Raw genomic sequence first — 15,323 nt, forward strand, 5'->3', positions numbered from 1 at the left:
CATATGCCTCTTAGTCCCGATGGCCTCCTGCATTGCCACAGTACCTCATGCAAAGCTGCACATGGGTCAGTTGCAAGAATGTTTGGCTTAACAGTGATCTCAGATGGAGGGTCACTGGGACGCTGTAGTGTTGATCGGCCGCTGCATTAATCCCTCTTTGTAGTGTTGGAACACCAACAACCTGTAGCAGGAGTTAATTTTCTTCGATCCTGTTCCTCAGATCATTGTTACAACAGACTCGTCACTCAACGGTGGGGTGCACACTTGCAGGATGTCACAGTGCAGGACCCGTGGGAGACCAGACGGTCATGCACTACCTACAGAAACAAGGGGGGGCGGTCTTTCTTTACATCTCTCAAACCTATTTCAGACCATTTGTCGCAGGACTCTCCGTCACAACATCTACCTGTTAGCTGATTAACTTCCAGGGATGGACAACAATTTTGCGGACCTCCTCAGCATGATGCAGCAACAAGTCCATGAATGGGAACTTCATCTGCATGTCCTCTACCGATACGTCTGCAAATGGGAGTTCCCTCAAATAGATCTGTTTGCAACCACGGACAATGCCAAATGCTCAAACTTCGCCTCCAGGTTCCCACAGTCCAGTGGCAATGCACTATGGATGAATTGTTCAGTGACATTTGCCTACTCTTTTCCTCCTCTCCTTCCATTTGTGGCTCGGAGGCTCCGACAAATGTCTCTTATGCTCTTCCTCATTGCTCCCACATTGGCTCACCTGCACTGGTTCACCACTCCATTAGATCTCTTTTTAGTTTTCCATTAGAAGCTCCCTAACAGACTGGACGTTCTCATGCAGGACCAGGCAGAATTCAGGCATTCAGATCCCAAATCTCTCAACCTAGCGATTTGGCTTCTGAGGTCATAGAATTTGTATACCTCAGTCTTCCACCTGAGTACATTTACATTCACAGGGAAGCCCGTAGACCTACCACTTGAGCATACTACGAAGTCAAGGGGAAGAGTTTTGTCTGCTATTGTCACTCCAAACAAATTGGCCCTTTTAATGTAACAGTACAAAATATTGTCTTTTACTTGCTTCATTTACAGATCTCGGTCTAGCATTCATCTTGATACGGTTACATCTGGCCACAATAGCTGCCTGTCTCCAAAACAGGCAATGCATTTCTTTATTCAAAATACCAGTAATTAAGGCCTTCATTGAAGGTCTCAAAATAGTAATTCTACCACTGGTCCCACCTGCACCCTCATGGAATCTTACCATTGTCCCTACACGACTCATGGGCCCTCCATTTGAGCCCCTTTACATCTGCCCCCTTACATTTCTCTCTTGAAAAACAGCCTTTTTAAGTCCTATTTCCTCACTCAGGCATATTAGTGTGCTTCAGGCATTAACCTTAGAAGAACCCTTCTTACAACTCCATAGAGACAGGGTTATCCTCCGCACCAACCCCAAATTCCTTCCAAGGGTAGTCTCTCATTTCCACCTCACTCAATATATTGATTTACCTTTTTTCCCACAACTAGAGTCTTTAGATTTATTGTAAGAAATACAACTTGCACACATCCTCACTCAACACTAGATGGCAGGGGTATTCAAAGCATACTAACCTACATCACGATCAGATCCTTACATGGTAAGTAGCATTTTCCTTTGAAATTGTGATGACTTTTCATAAGAAGCAAATTTGAGTTTACCTTAGTTGACTGTTGCGGTAAATTCTACTAGCTGTTGCATTACATTCTACAAGCTGTAATAGCAGTTTAAAGTTTCTTCTTTTCTTCCATAGGTCTGGTGAAAATGACGTAGAGTACAGTAATAACATGGATTTGGAGGAGGGAGAGTTAGCGGAGGAACCTGCTGTTGCTGGAGCATCAGGTAAGCCATGGCTGGGTGTAAAAGGAAGGCTGTATATGGCGCATGATACCATGACAGCTCATTCATGGTTTAAAGGCTGTGGATCTGATTAACAAAAAAGTAATATCTGTAGTTACAGATGTACACCTATGTGTGAGTGTAGGTTTACAACTTTCTGGAATTCGCCAACATTCCCATTCCCAGGAATGTGCATGGAAAGATGTTCCAACCACACATTTCTTTTCCTGTACTTTGGACGTCTGTGTGACCTCTTCAGCAGGATAACTGTTCCTGCTGTGCAGGGGCCTCCAGAGTTGAGGATTTGGCACACGGAGAATAGCACCCCTGTGTAGACACCTGTGTTTTGGATTTTTTTACCTCTAGGCTGATGGGATGAGGGGTATTTTTCCCCATGGAGCAGGTGTCCGAATCTTTCCAATGTGGAATTGAGGAGCAGAGGAGTTTGTGAATGCTAACAAACATCCCTATGTTTGTAGGCATCCACATAGTTCAGACTAACCACACCTTAAAATGCCCACTTTCTGTCTCTTTGGTTGCCTTTATGGGTGCGAAGAGATCCTCACACATACATTTAATTTAGACTACCAGGAATCTTTGTGGAGTTCTAGAGGTGTAAGTAAGGATATTTCAGTCATAAAGATATATTTACGTCCTAATTTACCTTTGTTATTAGGCCCCCCTGTGTTTGGGGGTCCTAACACTTGTGTTTTTATTTATTTTCTCTTATCTCAGCAATGCTGTTTTTTTTTACATATTCTAGAAATGTTATTACAACCCTTTCCATTCTCTGTATAGTTAGAACACGTAACCAAGACTTCTCTGGGACCCTTGAATATGCATTTCTGTAGTGGGATTTCGCAGATCATTTACTAATGTTCAAGGTATTTAAAATGTCATGCAGTAAAATTACCATATAAAAATATGGTAGGATGGTACACAGTCCATTTAATTATTCTAATATTTCAGTCCGGCATTTTCACCCGAAAATATAATACATTCTGCTTGAAATAAGCCTTATTCACAACATTGAATTTAAGGGATGTGCAAAGTTAATTCAAGTTCTATGAACCCCATCTGTTGTGTACATGTACCAAGGAGCATCACTTCTCTGCCAAATGATTTTTTTTTAATATCCCAACTTACACCTTAGTGTAATAAAGCTTACCTTTATAAAATGATCTCATGAAAAAAAGTGTCTTCTGGCATGGATTCTAAAAATGACAACTAAGATGATTGGGAAAATCATGTTCCCTCAAAAGGATAACAACCGATATGAAGTGCTTCAGGATGTCAAAGTCCATGGCTTTACACTTTACTAGCCTTGTGTCTTACCCAAGCGCTGCTGCAGAGGAAAGCCCCTCTTTCGCTGTTGTGATGCAACAGGCGTCTGAAATATTGGACCTACAATTGCCAACTATGGAAGTAAAAACCAATGTTTTGACTGAAGTTTTGCAACTAAATCAGACTTCCACGGAGCCACTCTTACTATTCAAAAGGCATTTACTGACACCCTTTTGGGCACCTCCCCAACCCGATTTCGGGACCTCTAGTCACCAGACATGTTGCCAATCGTTATCGCCCTGTACCTGACATCCTGCCTTCCTAAACAATATCCCACTATGGAGAGTCTGGTGGTTCAAGCATCCATCAGCAGCGTCAATCCTAATTCTTTACCTAGCACTGCTCTCAACCATAAGTCAGTGAATAGACTTCTGGCAAAAGAATTTTCTTTTCCACTATCCTTGCTCTAAGATTGGTCAATGCCAACTGTCTCCTAGACCATTAACCCCATGCCCTTCAGTATCGAGTGGTACAAGCCTTTAGGGCAAATTTTGGGGGTCTCTCACACAGTCCATTCAGGACAGCTGCGATGTGACAAAATGTATAATATGTTCAGGACTGGACTCCGCTGATTGTCGGGGATGTGCCATGGACTCCAGTGTGGCTTTCTGCTGCTACGCCTATATGAGGTCCTTATGTTTTTCCAGGTACGTCCAGGGATTCTTAAGGGAAATGCCGTTGGATGGATCGCTTGTCTTTTTGGGGATAAAGCAGATTCAGCCTTGGAGAATTTTCTGGAGAGCAGAGCCACCGCACAATCCTTGGGCCTGTCACCTCCCACAAGTTATTTCTGCAGTTGCTACAGTAAGGGTTTCCCTGCCTATCAATGCCAGACCCCTCCTACACACATGGCTTTTCAGCCCTTTTGTGGCTGAGGTCATTGTCCCCAAAGACCATGGGGACAGCCGGGACAACATGATGCTCAGTATCCAGCCCCCCTGAGCTGCAAATGCATAACTGCTTTAGTATGTCCTTGCTCACACATAGTCAGAGACAGGATCCGATATTTCCTTCAGGTGTGTCAGGATATCACAATGAACAAGTGGGTCCTACTAATCGTCCACCAGAGCTATACCCTTTCCTTTATTTCTACCTTAAACACCTTTAGGAATACTGACGGAGGACTATTCTCCATCTGACAGCAGGAAGTGCAAGACATTTTAACCAGAGAGGTTATAGAGACTGTTCTCCCCCTAGCCCCCCTTCTACCCCCCCCCCCCCCCCTCAGAAGTGAGACCTGTGTGTTACTCCCGCTACTTCCTTTGGCTGAATGTTATGTTAAAATATTTATATAGCGCAACGTTCACCAGGTCGGTTTCTTGGCACCGAAGGAGGACAGGGGCCTTTTTTCTTTCTTATAACTTTGCTGTGGGGAAATGGGGTGTAATATATGGTGTGGTTAAACACCCTTACTGGTTAATACACTTGCCAACACCTATAGGTCCCGTAGGTTTCGTCTATAAAACCCTCAGCTCAACCCTGGGTAGCTAGGCCACTGAGTAGCAAGGCTTACACAGAGGAACAAGTGTAAAGCATTTAAACCGAATCAAAACAACTGAAGAAGAAATTGACACTCAAGAAATCCTACCCCAATTTATAAAAGTAGACTGTATTTTCATTAGACTTTAGAGTCTAGGTTGAAAAAGATCCACTGGGGGTTTCCAGAGATATTGATTTTACATTCAATGATACAGCAAGAGATCTGGGGTCTGGGTGCCAGGGGCGCCCTCTTTATTCTAAGAAAGTTGCTCTCTCTGTGGTCAGACTTCCCAAGCCCACCCTAAGAGTGTGGCTTCCTCAGGGCTACATGCCCAGAGGAAATGGTTCAGCAACTGGTTCCCCTTTCTGCTTCCAGTGCTAGCCTGTATACCTTAACAATGGGGCAGCCCTCCCATCTATTGTTACACATCTGCCCTTCAAAGGTGGCTTCACCTTTGAAGCCTGCCTGTTGTGGCTAACAACTCCCTTGCCTGCAGTCCCTCATTGTCCTTCTTCCTGAGAGGCATTGGCACATCTCTCCAGTCTGACTCATGGAACAGGCTCCATGTGTTGGAAGGGAAGATACTGGCGTATTAAAGGCAACAAAGTGGCAGCCTTGCTAAAGGTGTACGCTGTAACAAGTTACTTTAATTTAAACTTGAGCTACAAGTCGGGCTTAATGTAACGAGTTGTTTAATACCTTGGAGTGCACACTTTATTCACACCGTTCAGGATTTAGTACAGCTGAGGGATCAGTGTGTAGCCGTCAATTGGACGACCAAGTCTTTCCACAGTAAAAACGGATTTTACTATCAGGACATGCACAGTACATGGCCTGCCTGTATCATATGTCACGATGTTGGCCTGCCCAAGAGGGTGCTTGCACAAATGTACAGGGGAAGTTATGGCTTTACAATTGGCTTTAATGGTAAAGTCTGGCTATCAGTGTGGGACTGCTCTCCTAGTTTGCAGGAGCAGACTGCAGGACTTGTTTTTCCTGGGGGACCTCCAGGATGACACGACCAGTGCTACATGCCCTAGTGTGCTCCTCTAACTTACATCCTGGGTACCAGAGTACCATTTACTAGACACTTACATGTAAGTAAGCCATTTCCAGTTGGGTACACCTCATTCGACACACACCTTAGTGTCAGAGCACGGGCACTGAGGCCTGATTAGAAGGCCTCAATGCACTCTCGTAGTTGAAATATCAGTGCAGCATCTGTTGAGAAACTTGTTGGTGACCATACCAAAAGAGGTACTTCCTTACATTCGCCCTCTCAAAGCATTCCTCTGAAAGGGCAAATTCAAGATGCTCTTGCTAGCACAGGTCCTGGAGAATAAATGGTGACTTTGGACCTTCAGGATGCTTATTTCCACATACTTGTCCTGGTGGTACACAGATGCTACCTGTGTATTAAGATGAGCCAGTATCATTTTCAGTTTGCAGTGCTCCCTTTTGGGCTCACTAGTGCCTCTTGGGTGTTCGACACGTGATGGTAGTGGTCTTGACATCATTGCATTTTAGTATTAATGAGTCAGAGTCACACACAACTCCTTCGTAGATGCTTCCATTCATTGTGGCCATTCTGGATACAGTATGGGTTTGTGCCTTTCCCCCAGAATGGAGAGGCAGTACATTTGGGCTATGATGCCGATGTTTCAGCCTATGTCCTGGTTCTGAGTGCGGATGACTCTGCCGTACGTTGCTAGGATTGTTGGCCTCCTTCATCCTGCTGGTATCGCATGCCAGATGGCACACGCAGGTTGTGCAGGAGGGCTTGAGATTCCAGCAGGCTCAGCATCGGGGAAAACTCCCTGATTGTATCCAGATGTCAGAGGAGACTGCAAAAGATCTGCAGTGGTGACTACTGGACCATGAATGGGTCAATAACAGGCCCCCTCTTCTTACCTCACCAAGAGCCGACTTTGGTGATAGATGCATCTCTACTGGGTTGAGGAGGCCATTTGTGAGAGGTGATGATCAGAGGACTTGGGTCTCTGATGAGACCCGACTCCATATAAACTTGTTGGAGTTAAGAGCTATTTCCTTGACGCAGAAGGCTTTCCTGTGCACTATCAAAGGAAAGTTGTTGTGGGTGCTCACAGACAACTCCACTGCAATGTGGTACTGCAAAAAGCAGGGCAGGGTGGAACCCTGGACCAGGAGGCCTTGGGCCTCTGGAAGTGGATAAACCACCTGACCAGGTCTTTAAAAGCCAGGGCGGATGAACTCCACCTCAGGCACATAGTCAGAAATGAAAGTTACACCCAGAGGTGGCGCAAGCTGCCATCCAGCACAATGGGTAGTACCCTGGTTCGATCTTTTTGCCAGTCGCTGAGAACACACAATATCGTCACTTCTGTTCGCTGGGGTTTCTAAAGCAGCTCTAGCTTGGAGACTTCTTCCTTCTAGAGTGATGCTCAGGACTCCTGTGCCTTCACACCACCCTCTCTCCTGTCCTAGTTTATGCTGTATTACTTGTATTTGTATAGCACAAAACTCACCCATGAGGGCTTCCTGGCACTGAAAAAGGAGCAGTATGAGCAGCACAGGAGCTAGGTGAGGAGGCCGCTCTGATGTTCACAGGCAGGTCATTCCAAGTTTTCAGAGCAAGGTAGGAGAAGTTTTATAGCTGTATCTGGTTCTGCATATGCCTGGGCAAGGGGGTCAGTAGGAGTCCGGTTGAGCAGAGGTGTCTAGTCAGATTGGGGAAGTTTGTGCGGTTATTGAGGTACTTATTGCTCATGTTGTCTAAGGCTTTGTATGTATGCGTGGTGTGTTTGTGGATTGGGAGCCAGTGAAGCTCTTTGAGGTGCAGGGTGGTGTGAATGCAGTGTGGGAGGTTTACAGTGAGTCAGTATTTGGTTGAGAGGTGCACACCTTTTTTTGTTCAAGTCTGTTTTTATTGTGAACACAGCGATAAGCCTACAACCCCTTTCCGGAGCCGGCCGCGCATAGAAGAGCCAGTAGGTAGAACCAGACAGGGGAGATGGAGTTGTTAACACAGCGCCCTGCCTACAACCCCCGGGTGGGGGGGGGGCCGGCCGCGTGGCTTAGAGGAAAGCATAGCCAGAGGTGAACATAAACATAAGCTGGCAATTCGTCGTTGTGTGGGGTAGGCTCATATGTGAGGAACAGCAATGGTGTCACATTTTCAACAGGCCCAACAGGGACCTAACTACCCCAGAGAGGGGTGGAAGCCAGAGTGGCAAGTAGGAAGGAAGTAAAGTCAGGAAAGGAGCTAGCAGCGACAAGATGAAGAGGAGGTAAAGGGGCGCACCAGTGGCCACATACAAGGGGTGCGAAGCACAAAGCGGCGCTGGGGTTAGCGGTCAAAAGTCTAGTCTGCTGGGGTCGGCAGGGATGAGGGCGTCCTCGAATAATTGCAGAGCTCGGAGTCTGGGAGGCATGTTGCGGGCATAGCTAACCGAGCACAAGAGGCGCACTAGGGGCTCCCACACTGCCTTGAAGCGCACCCCCCTGAATTGTATCCGCGCTGTGAGTAGTTCCATAGTCAGGACCTGCCAGAGGCGCACGAACCAGGATGCTATCGGCGGCGCCTCTGCCCGCTTCCAGTATAGGGCAATGAGCTGTTTGGCAGCACCTAACATGTGAAGGGTGAGGATCCAGTCGCTGCGCGTGAGGGCCCTAAGTGTGGGGGGTCGGATGCCCAGTAGGAGTGTGCAAATCTCTTCAGGGAGGGGGAAACCCAACACCTTCTTGATGTGACTGAGGACCTCCTTCCAAAAGACAGCTAGGGCAGGGCAGGACCACCAGATGTGTATGAAGTCGCCAGTCGCAGTGCCACACCTCCAGCACAACGGCGAGGAAGCGGGGAACATTTTGCTGAGTCGCAGGGGGGTGTAGTACCATTGCGTCAGCATTTTGTATGCGTTTTCCCTTTGCGGGATGCTGCGGTAGGTTTTGGGGATGTCGTTCCAGAGCCGAGTCCATTGAGAGGGCGTGATGTCAGCGCCCGTCGCCGATTGCCACTGTTTCTGATAGGGATGTGCAGGTGGGGCGGTGGGGTGTTGCAAGATGTTGTATATCTGGGAGATGAGCCGTTTCAGCCCCCCGAGGGACCGTGCCAGTTTCTCAAAGGGGGTATATGGCCTGGTAGCAGCTTGGAACATGTCCTCCCCCGAGGTCCAGTGACGCAGCTGTGTGTACTGTAAGTGGGCGGTGGGGGGGAGCCTAAATTCCTCTCTGCAGTCTAGCCATGTTTTAGGCGATCCGCCAAGAAAAAGGTCTCCCGCAACTCTGCAGTCGCCTTGCGTCCAGCTCTCAAAAGCTCGGGTCTGGGCGGCTGGGGGGAAGTGTGGGTTACCCGCAATGGGAGTATGCGGGGAGGGAAACGTAGTGAGACCCTTGGCCACTGCCACCCTGTCCCATACCTCAAGGACCGTCCTCGTGGGGACCGCAAGATATGCACTTCTGGAGCGCGCCACTCTCGGTAGCCAAGGCAGGTCCCATATGGTGCGCCCCGTGACCGATCGGTCCATGTGGAACCAGTGCTTGTCGCTTTCGCGTGCACCCCATTCGATCACGTACCGGAGGTGTGACGCCCAATAGTAGTGGAGGAGATTCGGGCAGGCAAGACCGCCCCTGTCTCTCGGTTCCATCAGGACTTTCTGCGAGAACCGGGGTTTTTTGCCCCCCCATATGAAGGACGTGAGGTCGCGTTGTAGGTTTCTGATGCAGTGGATCGGAATCGGGGTGGGAAGGCACTGGAAAACATATAGAATGCGGGGAAGGACGGACATCTTGACAGCGTTGAGCCGCCCTAGCCAGGAGACCATCAAGGGTTTCCAGTTCCGCAGGTCAGCCAGGACTTCCTTGCGGCAAGAGGCCCAATTCCTCGAGGACCACGAGTCAAGGTGGGGCGCGAGCTCCAGGCCCAGGTATTGAATATGGCTGTCCGCCCAGCGATAGGGCGTGACCCCCTGTAGGAAAGAGATCTCCTCGTCAGGGACGGTAAGGTTGAGCGCCCAAGACTTGGCATGATTGATTTTAAGACCGGACGCTTGTTCAAACAGGGAGAGGGCTTCGTGCACCGCTGGGAAGGAGATCCGAGGGTTCGTAAGAGTGAGAATCAGGTCGTCGGCGAAGAGCGCTACCTTATTCATGCGCCCTCCATGGGGGACACCATGGATATCGGGGGTACGCCTAATCAGCTCCGCCAGTGGCTCCACAGCGAGGGCGAACAAGAGCGGCGACAGTGGGCACCCCTGTCTCGTACCCCTGTGGACCGAAAGTGGCGATGTCAATTGGCCATTGACCCGAATCCGGGCATGAGGTCCTAGGTAGGGGGCCATACACCTGGAGATCATAATAGGGCCAAGACCTAGCCTCTTGAGGACCGCCCGGAGGAAGGTCCAATCGATCCGGTCGAAGGCTTTTTCTGCGTCCAGCGAGAGGAGACAGGCCGGTATTTTCCAATGGTGCACCTTTCCCACCAAGTGCGCCAGCCGGCGGACATTGTCAGCTCCCTGGCGGTCTCGGATAAATCCCACCTGGTCCGGGTTCACCAGGCCCGGCATGTGTGGGTCAAGACGTTTGGCCAAAACCTTGGTATAAATCTTAAGATCAGTGTTAAGGAGGGCGATGGGGCGGTAGGAGGCGCACAGGTCCGGGTCTTTCCCAGGTTTGGGGATCAGGGCTATTTCCGCCAGACCCATGTCAGGTGAGGGGCCGACGGTGTCAGAAAAGGAGCTGTATAGTCGCAGCAGATGCGGGCGGAGTTGGGTCAAGAACAGCCGATAGAAGGCCAATGGCAGGCCGTCTGGCCCCGGGGTTTTCCCCACAGGGAGATCCTTAACAGCCTCCGTTATTTCCTCCTCCTGTAAAGGGCTCTCCAGCGAGGCCGCACATGCCGGGGACAGGGTAGACCCCCCGTAGTCTGCGAGGACGGCCTCACGGGCCTCCGGGGAGGTGGGCTCCTCGGCATATAGGGAGGAGTAGTAAGCAACAAAGGCGGCCTGCTTGGCCCTCTCGGAGGTGGCGCAAGTGCCGTCCTGCTGCTTGACGTTAGCGATGTGGGCTCTAGCGGTGCGTGCCCGCAGCCTGCCGGCCAGTAGTCGGCCAACCTTGTCCCCACCCTCGTAGTACCGTTGCTTGAGTGCTAGCAGGGAGTGTTCTGCCTTGTTGGTGCGTAGGGTGCGAAGTTGTCCCCGCAGGTTAGCTAGAGCTCTCTTCGACGCCCGCGAGGGGGAAGTCCGGTCTCGGGCCTCCGCAAGCTTGATTTCGCTAGCCAGGTCGGTTTCCATCTTGGACTCAGCCCTCCTCCGTGCCGCCGCCAGGGAGGTGATGTGACCCCGAATGGTGGCCTTGAAGGCATCCCAGACCGTCTGAAACGGCAGTTCGGGGGTGTCGTTAACAGCGAAATACGAGTCTATGGCGTCACGGATGCTGGCGACGTCGTCAGGGTCCCGAAGGATCCTCGGGGGGAGCGTCCAACGGCGTTCACGAACGGCTTGGGACAGGGGGTCCTGCAGTAGGAGCTCCACGTGAGCGTGGTCTGACAGGGAGATGTCGGAGATAGCAGAAGCCAAGGAGTCACGGGCCACCTCAAGGGAGGCGAAGAGATAGTCGATTCGGGAGTATGTCCTATGGGAGTGCGAGTAGAAGGAGTAGTCCCGGGTCCCCGGATTGTGGTAGCGCCACACGTCCACAAGTCCCAGGTCCCTGAGCTGTGTTTTAAGAGTGGAAGACATTGCTCCCGCTCCATTAAAGGGGGCTCCCGCCCGGTCTAGCTCGGGGTCCCAAACAAGATGGAAATCGCCGCCCAGAATCACATTACTATCGCCCGAAGGGAACTGCTCCCGCAGGAGTGTCTGAAGGTATTTGTCCTGCGACTGGTTGGGGGCATAGACACACCCAAGCGTGAACTGCGCACGGCCCAGCTGCACCGTGGCTCGGAGGAAGCGCCCGTCAGCACTTTTGAAGGGTTTCACGGATCCCCGCCTAATGCCAGCCCTGCATAGGATTGCCACCCCCGCTGTCTTGGTGTCAGAGGATGCCCAGAACTGTGTAGGGTATCTAGGGTGGGCCATGCGTTTGGTGTCTCCCCTGAGAAGATGCGTCTCCTGAAGGAGGATAATGTCAGGGGCCTGTCGTAGGAGGTAGCGCCACACCTGTTGCCGCTTGTTGGGGGAGTTGAGCCCTTTGACGTTGAGAGATAGGACTTTCAAGGGTGTAGGGATGTTCGCCGTCATAGCATTAAGGGGGAGTGAAGTCGCGCATAACCCAGTGTAGCAGACCCTCCCGTAGACAATACAGCGGCAGTCGCTTCTCGCCCCCAGCGCGGTAGCCCCCGCAGAACCCACCCCTCCATCCCACCGCAGGCGCGAAAGGGGAAGTGTAAAAGCGAAGTAGGAAGAGAAAGATCAGAAAAAAGAAGAAAGGCACAAAAAAGAGATCGAACCAAAACAGGCCAACAGGGCCAGCATACAATGTCCCAGGTACCGAACATCCTCTACCCGAGGGTTTGGATGAATCCAGGAATGTCACTTCCTATAGGACAAGGGGAGGAAGCGGAGATCTGGGCAAGTGGAGTGAAAGTAAATCGTCTCGGAGCCCGTCCACCCCGCTGCTCAGAGGTAGTCCGGGGGTGTGTCAGGCTGCAGGGCCACTCGGTCCGGTAAGGCGCCAGTGGGGCGCAGGGGCTCTGCGGTGAAGTCCATGATCTGAGGGGGGCAAAGGGCGTCGCCTTCACCACGGACATTGAGGATAGGCCACCATGGGGCAGGGGGATACGCTGAAGTGTCTAGAAGGCGAGCGTGTGTACGGGGTAGCTAGAGTCACAGTGGCAACGCTCAGTGGGCATCTGGAGTCGAGGGGCGATCCCCACCCTCAGATCCTGAAGCAGGGGGCTGGGAGGCTCGCTCCTCGCGGTCGCCTTCAAGGGAGCGGATGTGAGCAATGATGTCCTGCTTAGTTTGCGAGGTAGAGAGTGCGTCCACCGGGGGGGAACGCCGTCGTCTGCGCACAGTGGACCATTCAGAGCGTGGAGGAGCCTTCTCCGAGGGGGAAGGACGCGTCGGGCTATGATCTGGTGATTCCGGCATGCCCAGCAGTTGTGCCGCCTCTCGGTAGGATCTGAGTGATCTGCGCTTGCCTTCCCACTTGAAGATGAGTGCAAAGGGATGCCCCCACTGGTAAGAGATGTTGAGGGCCCGGAGCTTCTCTGTGATCGGGCGGAAGACTCGCCGTCTGTGGAGTGTGGTGGGGGCCAGGTCCTGGTAGATCTGAATCTTGTGGCCCTCGTATCGCAGGTCCGGGTTATCTCTAGCCGCTTTCAAGATGGCCTCCTTCTCGGTGAAGTAGTGGAGCCTGGTGACGATGTCGGGCAGGAGACCCGCTTTTCCCCCCGCTCCGAAGACACGGTGTGCGCGGTCCAGGCGTGGTGGGGGGGCGTCCTCTTCGCCCCACACCTCTTGCAAAAGTAGAGCCACATAGGTCATGATGTTAGTCCCCTCTTCCCCGAGTGGCACACCCCGTATGCGGAGGTTGTTGCGGCGTCCCCTATTTTCCAAATCCTCCTGTTTGATCTGGAGCTGGATATGTTGTTCCTCGAGGGTCGCCACTCGCCGCCAAATCTGTTCTAGGTCCTCCGTGCGGGAGTCGACCGTTCTTTCCAGACCGTCGACGCGATCGCCAAGGTCGGTGACTTCCTTGCGCATTTCTTTGACGCAGGTGTGGACCTCCGTCCTGAGGGACCCAATTTCAGTCTTCAGATCGTCCATAAAGGAGGTCATGAAGGCCTGCGTCACCGGCGGGGAGTCGGGTGGCGGTGGGGGCTTCCCCCCTGACGATGCCGATAATCCACCGGAGGGTGATGGTGAGCCCGCCTTACCCCACATAGAGGCCACCGACGCCCCCCTGGTCGTCGCGGGCGTGGGGTCTGGCTTATTCCCCTTGCCGCGGGTCATGGTCCACGTGGGCCGCACTCAAATAAGGGAGGTCCAGGCCGTGAAGGGGCCGCCGGGGCTAGGGTGGGTAGCGCACCCGAGAAGATGGGGCAGCGCGGAGGCAGGAGAGGCAGCGGAGAGGTGAGGGCTGCAGAAGGGTCACAGCAGGCCGGGCCGGCGTCCGTAGGCGGGCGGCCTCTCGCAGTCTCGTGGTGTGGCACAGTACCCCGGCGCCGCCCAGGTCAGGGTCTCCTCCCAGCGTCGTGTCCAGCCGGTCCCACCGCAGCTGACAGCAGGGTCATCCAGTCCGGGGCCCGCCAGGCGCGGTAGGGTCGGGTCTTGGCGGCAAGGTGGCCAGGGGTCGGCTGCTGCAGGGTTAGGGCCCACCAGGGCTCAAGGGTCGCTAATGCACCGTGGGCAGCGGCGCGCCAGCCGCAGTCCACGTGTCCAGGGCGGCTGGGGGCGCTCAGGCTGGGTCCGTTGGCGCGTGGGGGTCGGCCCACCGTCAGAGGTGGGGAGCGGCTGGGAGAGCAAGCGTCGGGCCCCCTCTGGGGATGGCAGGCAGGGGGGGCAGCGCGTGCAGCTCACTGTCTGGGCCCAGGGCGGGCGATGGAGTCCCGACCAGGATTCGGGGGCCGCCGGCAGTTCCACAGTCCTGGGCCAGGCTGGGTCGACCCACCGTCAGGGGTGGGGAGTGGCGGGAAGAGCAAGCGTCGGGCCCCCTCGGGAGATGGCAGGCAGGGGGGGCAGCGCGTGCAGCTCACCGTTTGGGCCCAGGACGGGCGATGGAGTCTCGACCAGGACTCGGGGGCCACCGGCACTCCAACTGGTCCGGGCCTAGTTTTCCCGCCGAGACCGGGGGCTCAGGTAGGAGCGGCGTCCGGGCCGCCGCCGCGCCTCTCGCTGGGGTCAGCCCGGCAATTCGGCTCCAACAGCCCCGGCGCGGTCCCGCCGGCGACAGGCTGAATCCGCTGCTCCCGCACGGCCACAGGGGGGGCCAGGAGTGTTCCGGTGTCCCCTCCGGGCCGCAGTGTTGGACCCCTCTCCAGGGGCTCGTCCCGGCACCACAACAGCAGCCCCAAGGCAAGATGGCGGTCAGCGACCGTTGGTGCAAGTCCCGCCGGCTGGCGGTGTGGCTGCGGGGGCTTTCTCGGTCGCTTCTCTCCGGCTATAAGGGGCACCAGCAAGGACCTCGAGGAGTGGGGGCCCCTCGGAGCGATCACACCCCCAGGGACCACGCTGAAACAGGCGGATTAAGCAGCGGGGCGGCGGAGCTCCAGTGAGGCACGTCTGCTCACATCGCCGCCGTAGCCACGCCCCCCGGTGCACACCTTTTAATACCTATACCTATTCTTTCTTACATGAAAAGCTTTCTAAATAATCAAGTGGTGCTGCACCGCTACGTGTACCGTCGACATGTTACATGAATTAGCAACATACAAGTACACAGACTTGAATGTGGTGTGCACTGTTCCCTTTGACTAAAGGTTCATAAATAGTTTAATCATAATTTAATCCACAGTCTGCCTGTTACTGCATTCTTTGAGCATTAATTTTTTGTTCATGATATTTCATTTATGGTGAGACCAGCTGTGGAGTTTTGCATGGTCTGTTGTCTTCTGATTAGTTGAGTGTTGATTCCGGCATAGAGCGCGTTGGTGTAGCCCAGATTGCTGGTGATGCAGGCTTGGGTGACGTTTCTGTGAACGTTGGTGGGGAGCCTGTGAAG

General features: G+C 53.0%; 1 protein-coding gene across 6 annotated transcripts in view; it reads left to right on the forward strand.

The window, feature by feature from the left end:
- Window positions 1-15,323, forward strand: part of TRIM37 (tripartite motif containing 37) — a 1,151,903-nt gene that overhangs the window by 686,978 nt on the left and 449,602 nt on the right. For all 6 annotated transcript variants that reach the window (XM_086954978.1, XM_086954980.1, XM_086954981.1 and 3 more), the window contains exon 17: window positions 1,773-1,861. In XM_086954978.1, coding sequence (XP_086811104.1) covers window positions 1,773-1,861 — 89 coding nt within the window. The remainder of the gene's footprint in view (window positions 1-1,772; window positions 1,862-15,323) is intronic.

Source organism: Lissotriton vulgaris, chromosome 2_1, assembly GCF_964263255.1.
Source record: "Lissotriton vulgaris chromosome 2_1, aLisVul1.2, whole genome shotgun sequence".
Lineage (NCBI taxonomy): Eukaryota > Metazoa > Chordata > Amphibia > Caudata > Salamandridae > Lissotriton > Lissotriton vulgaris.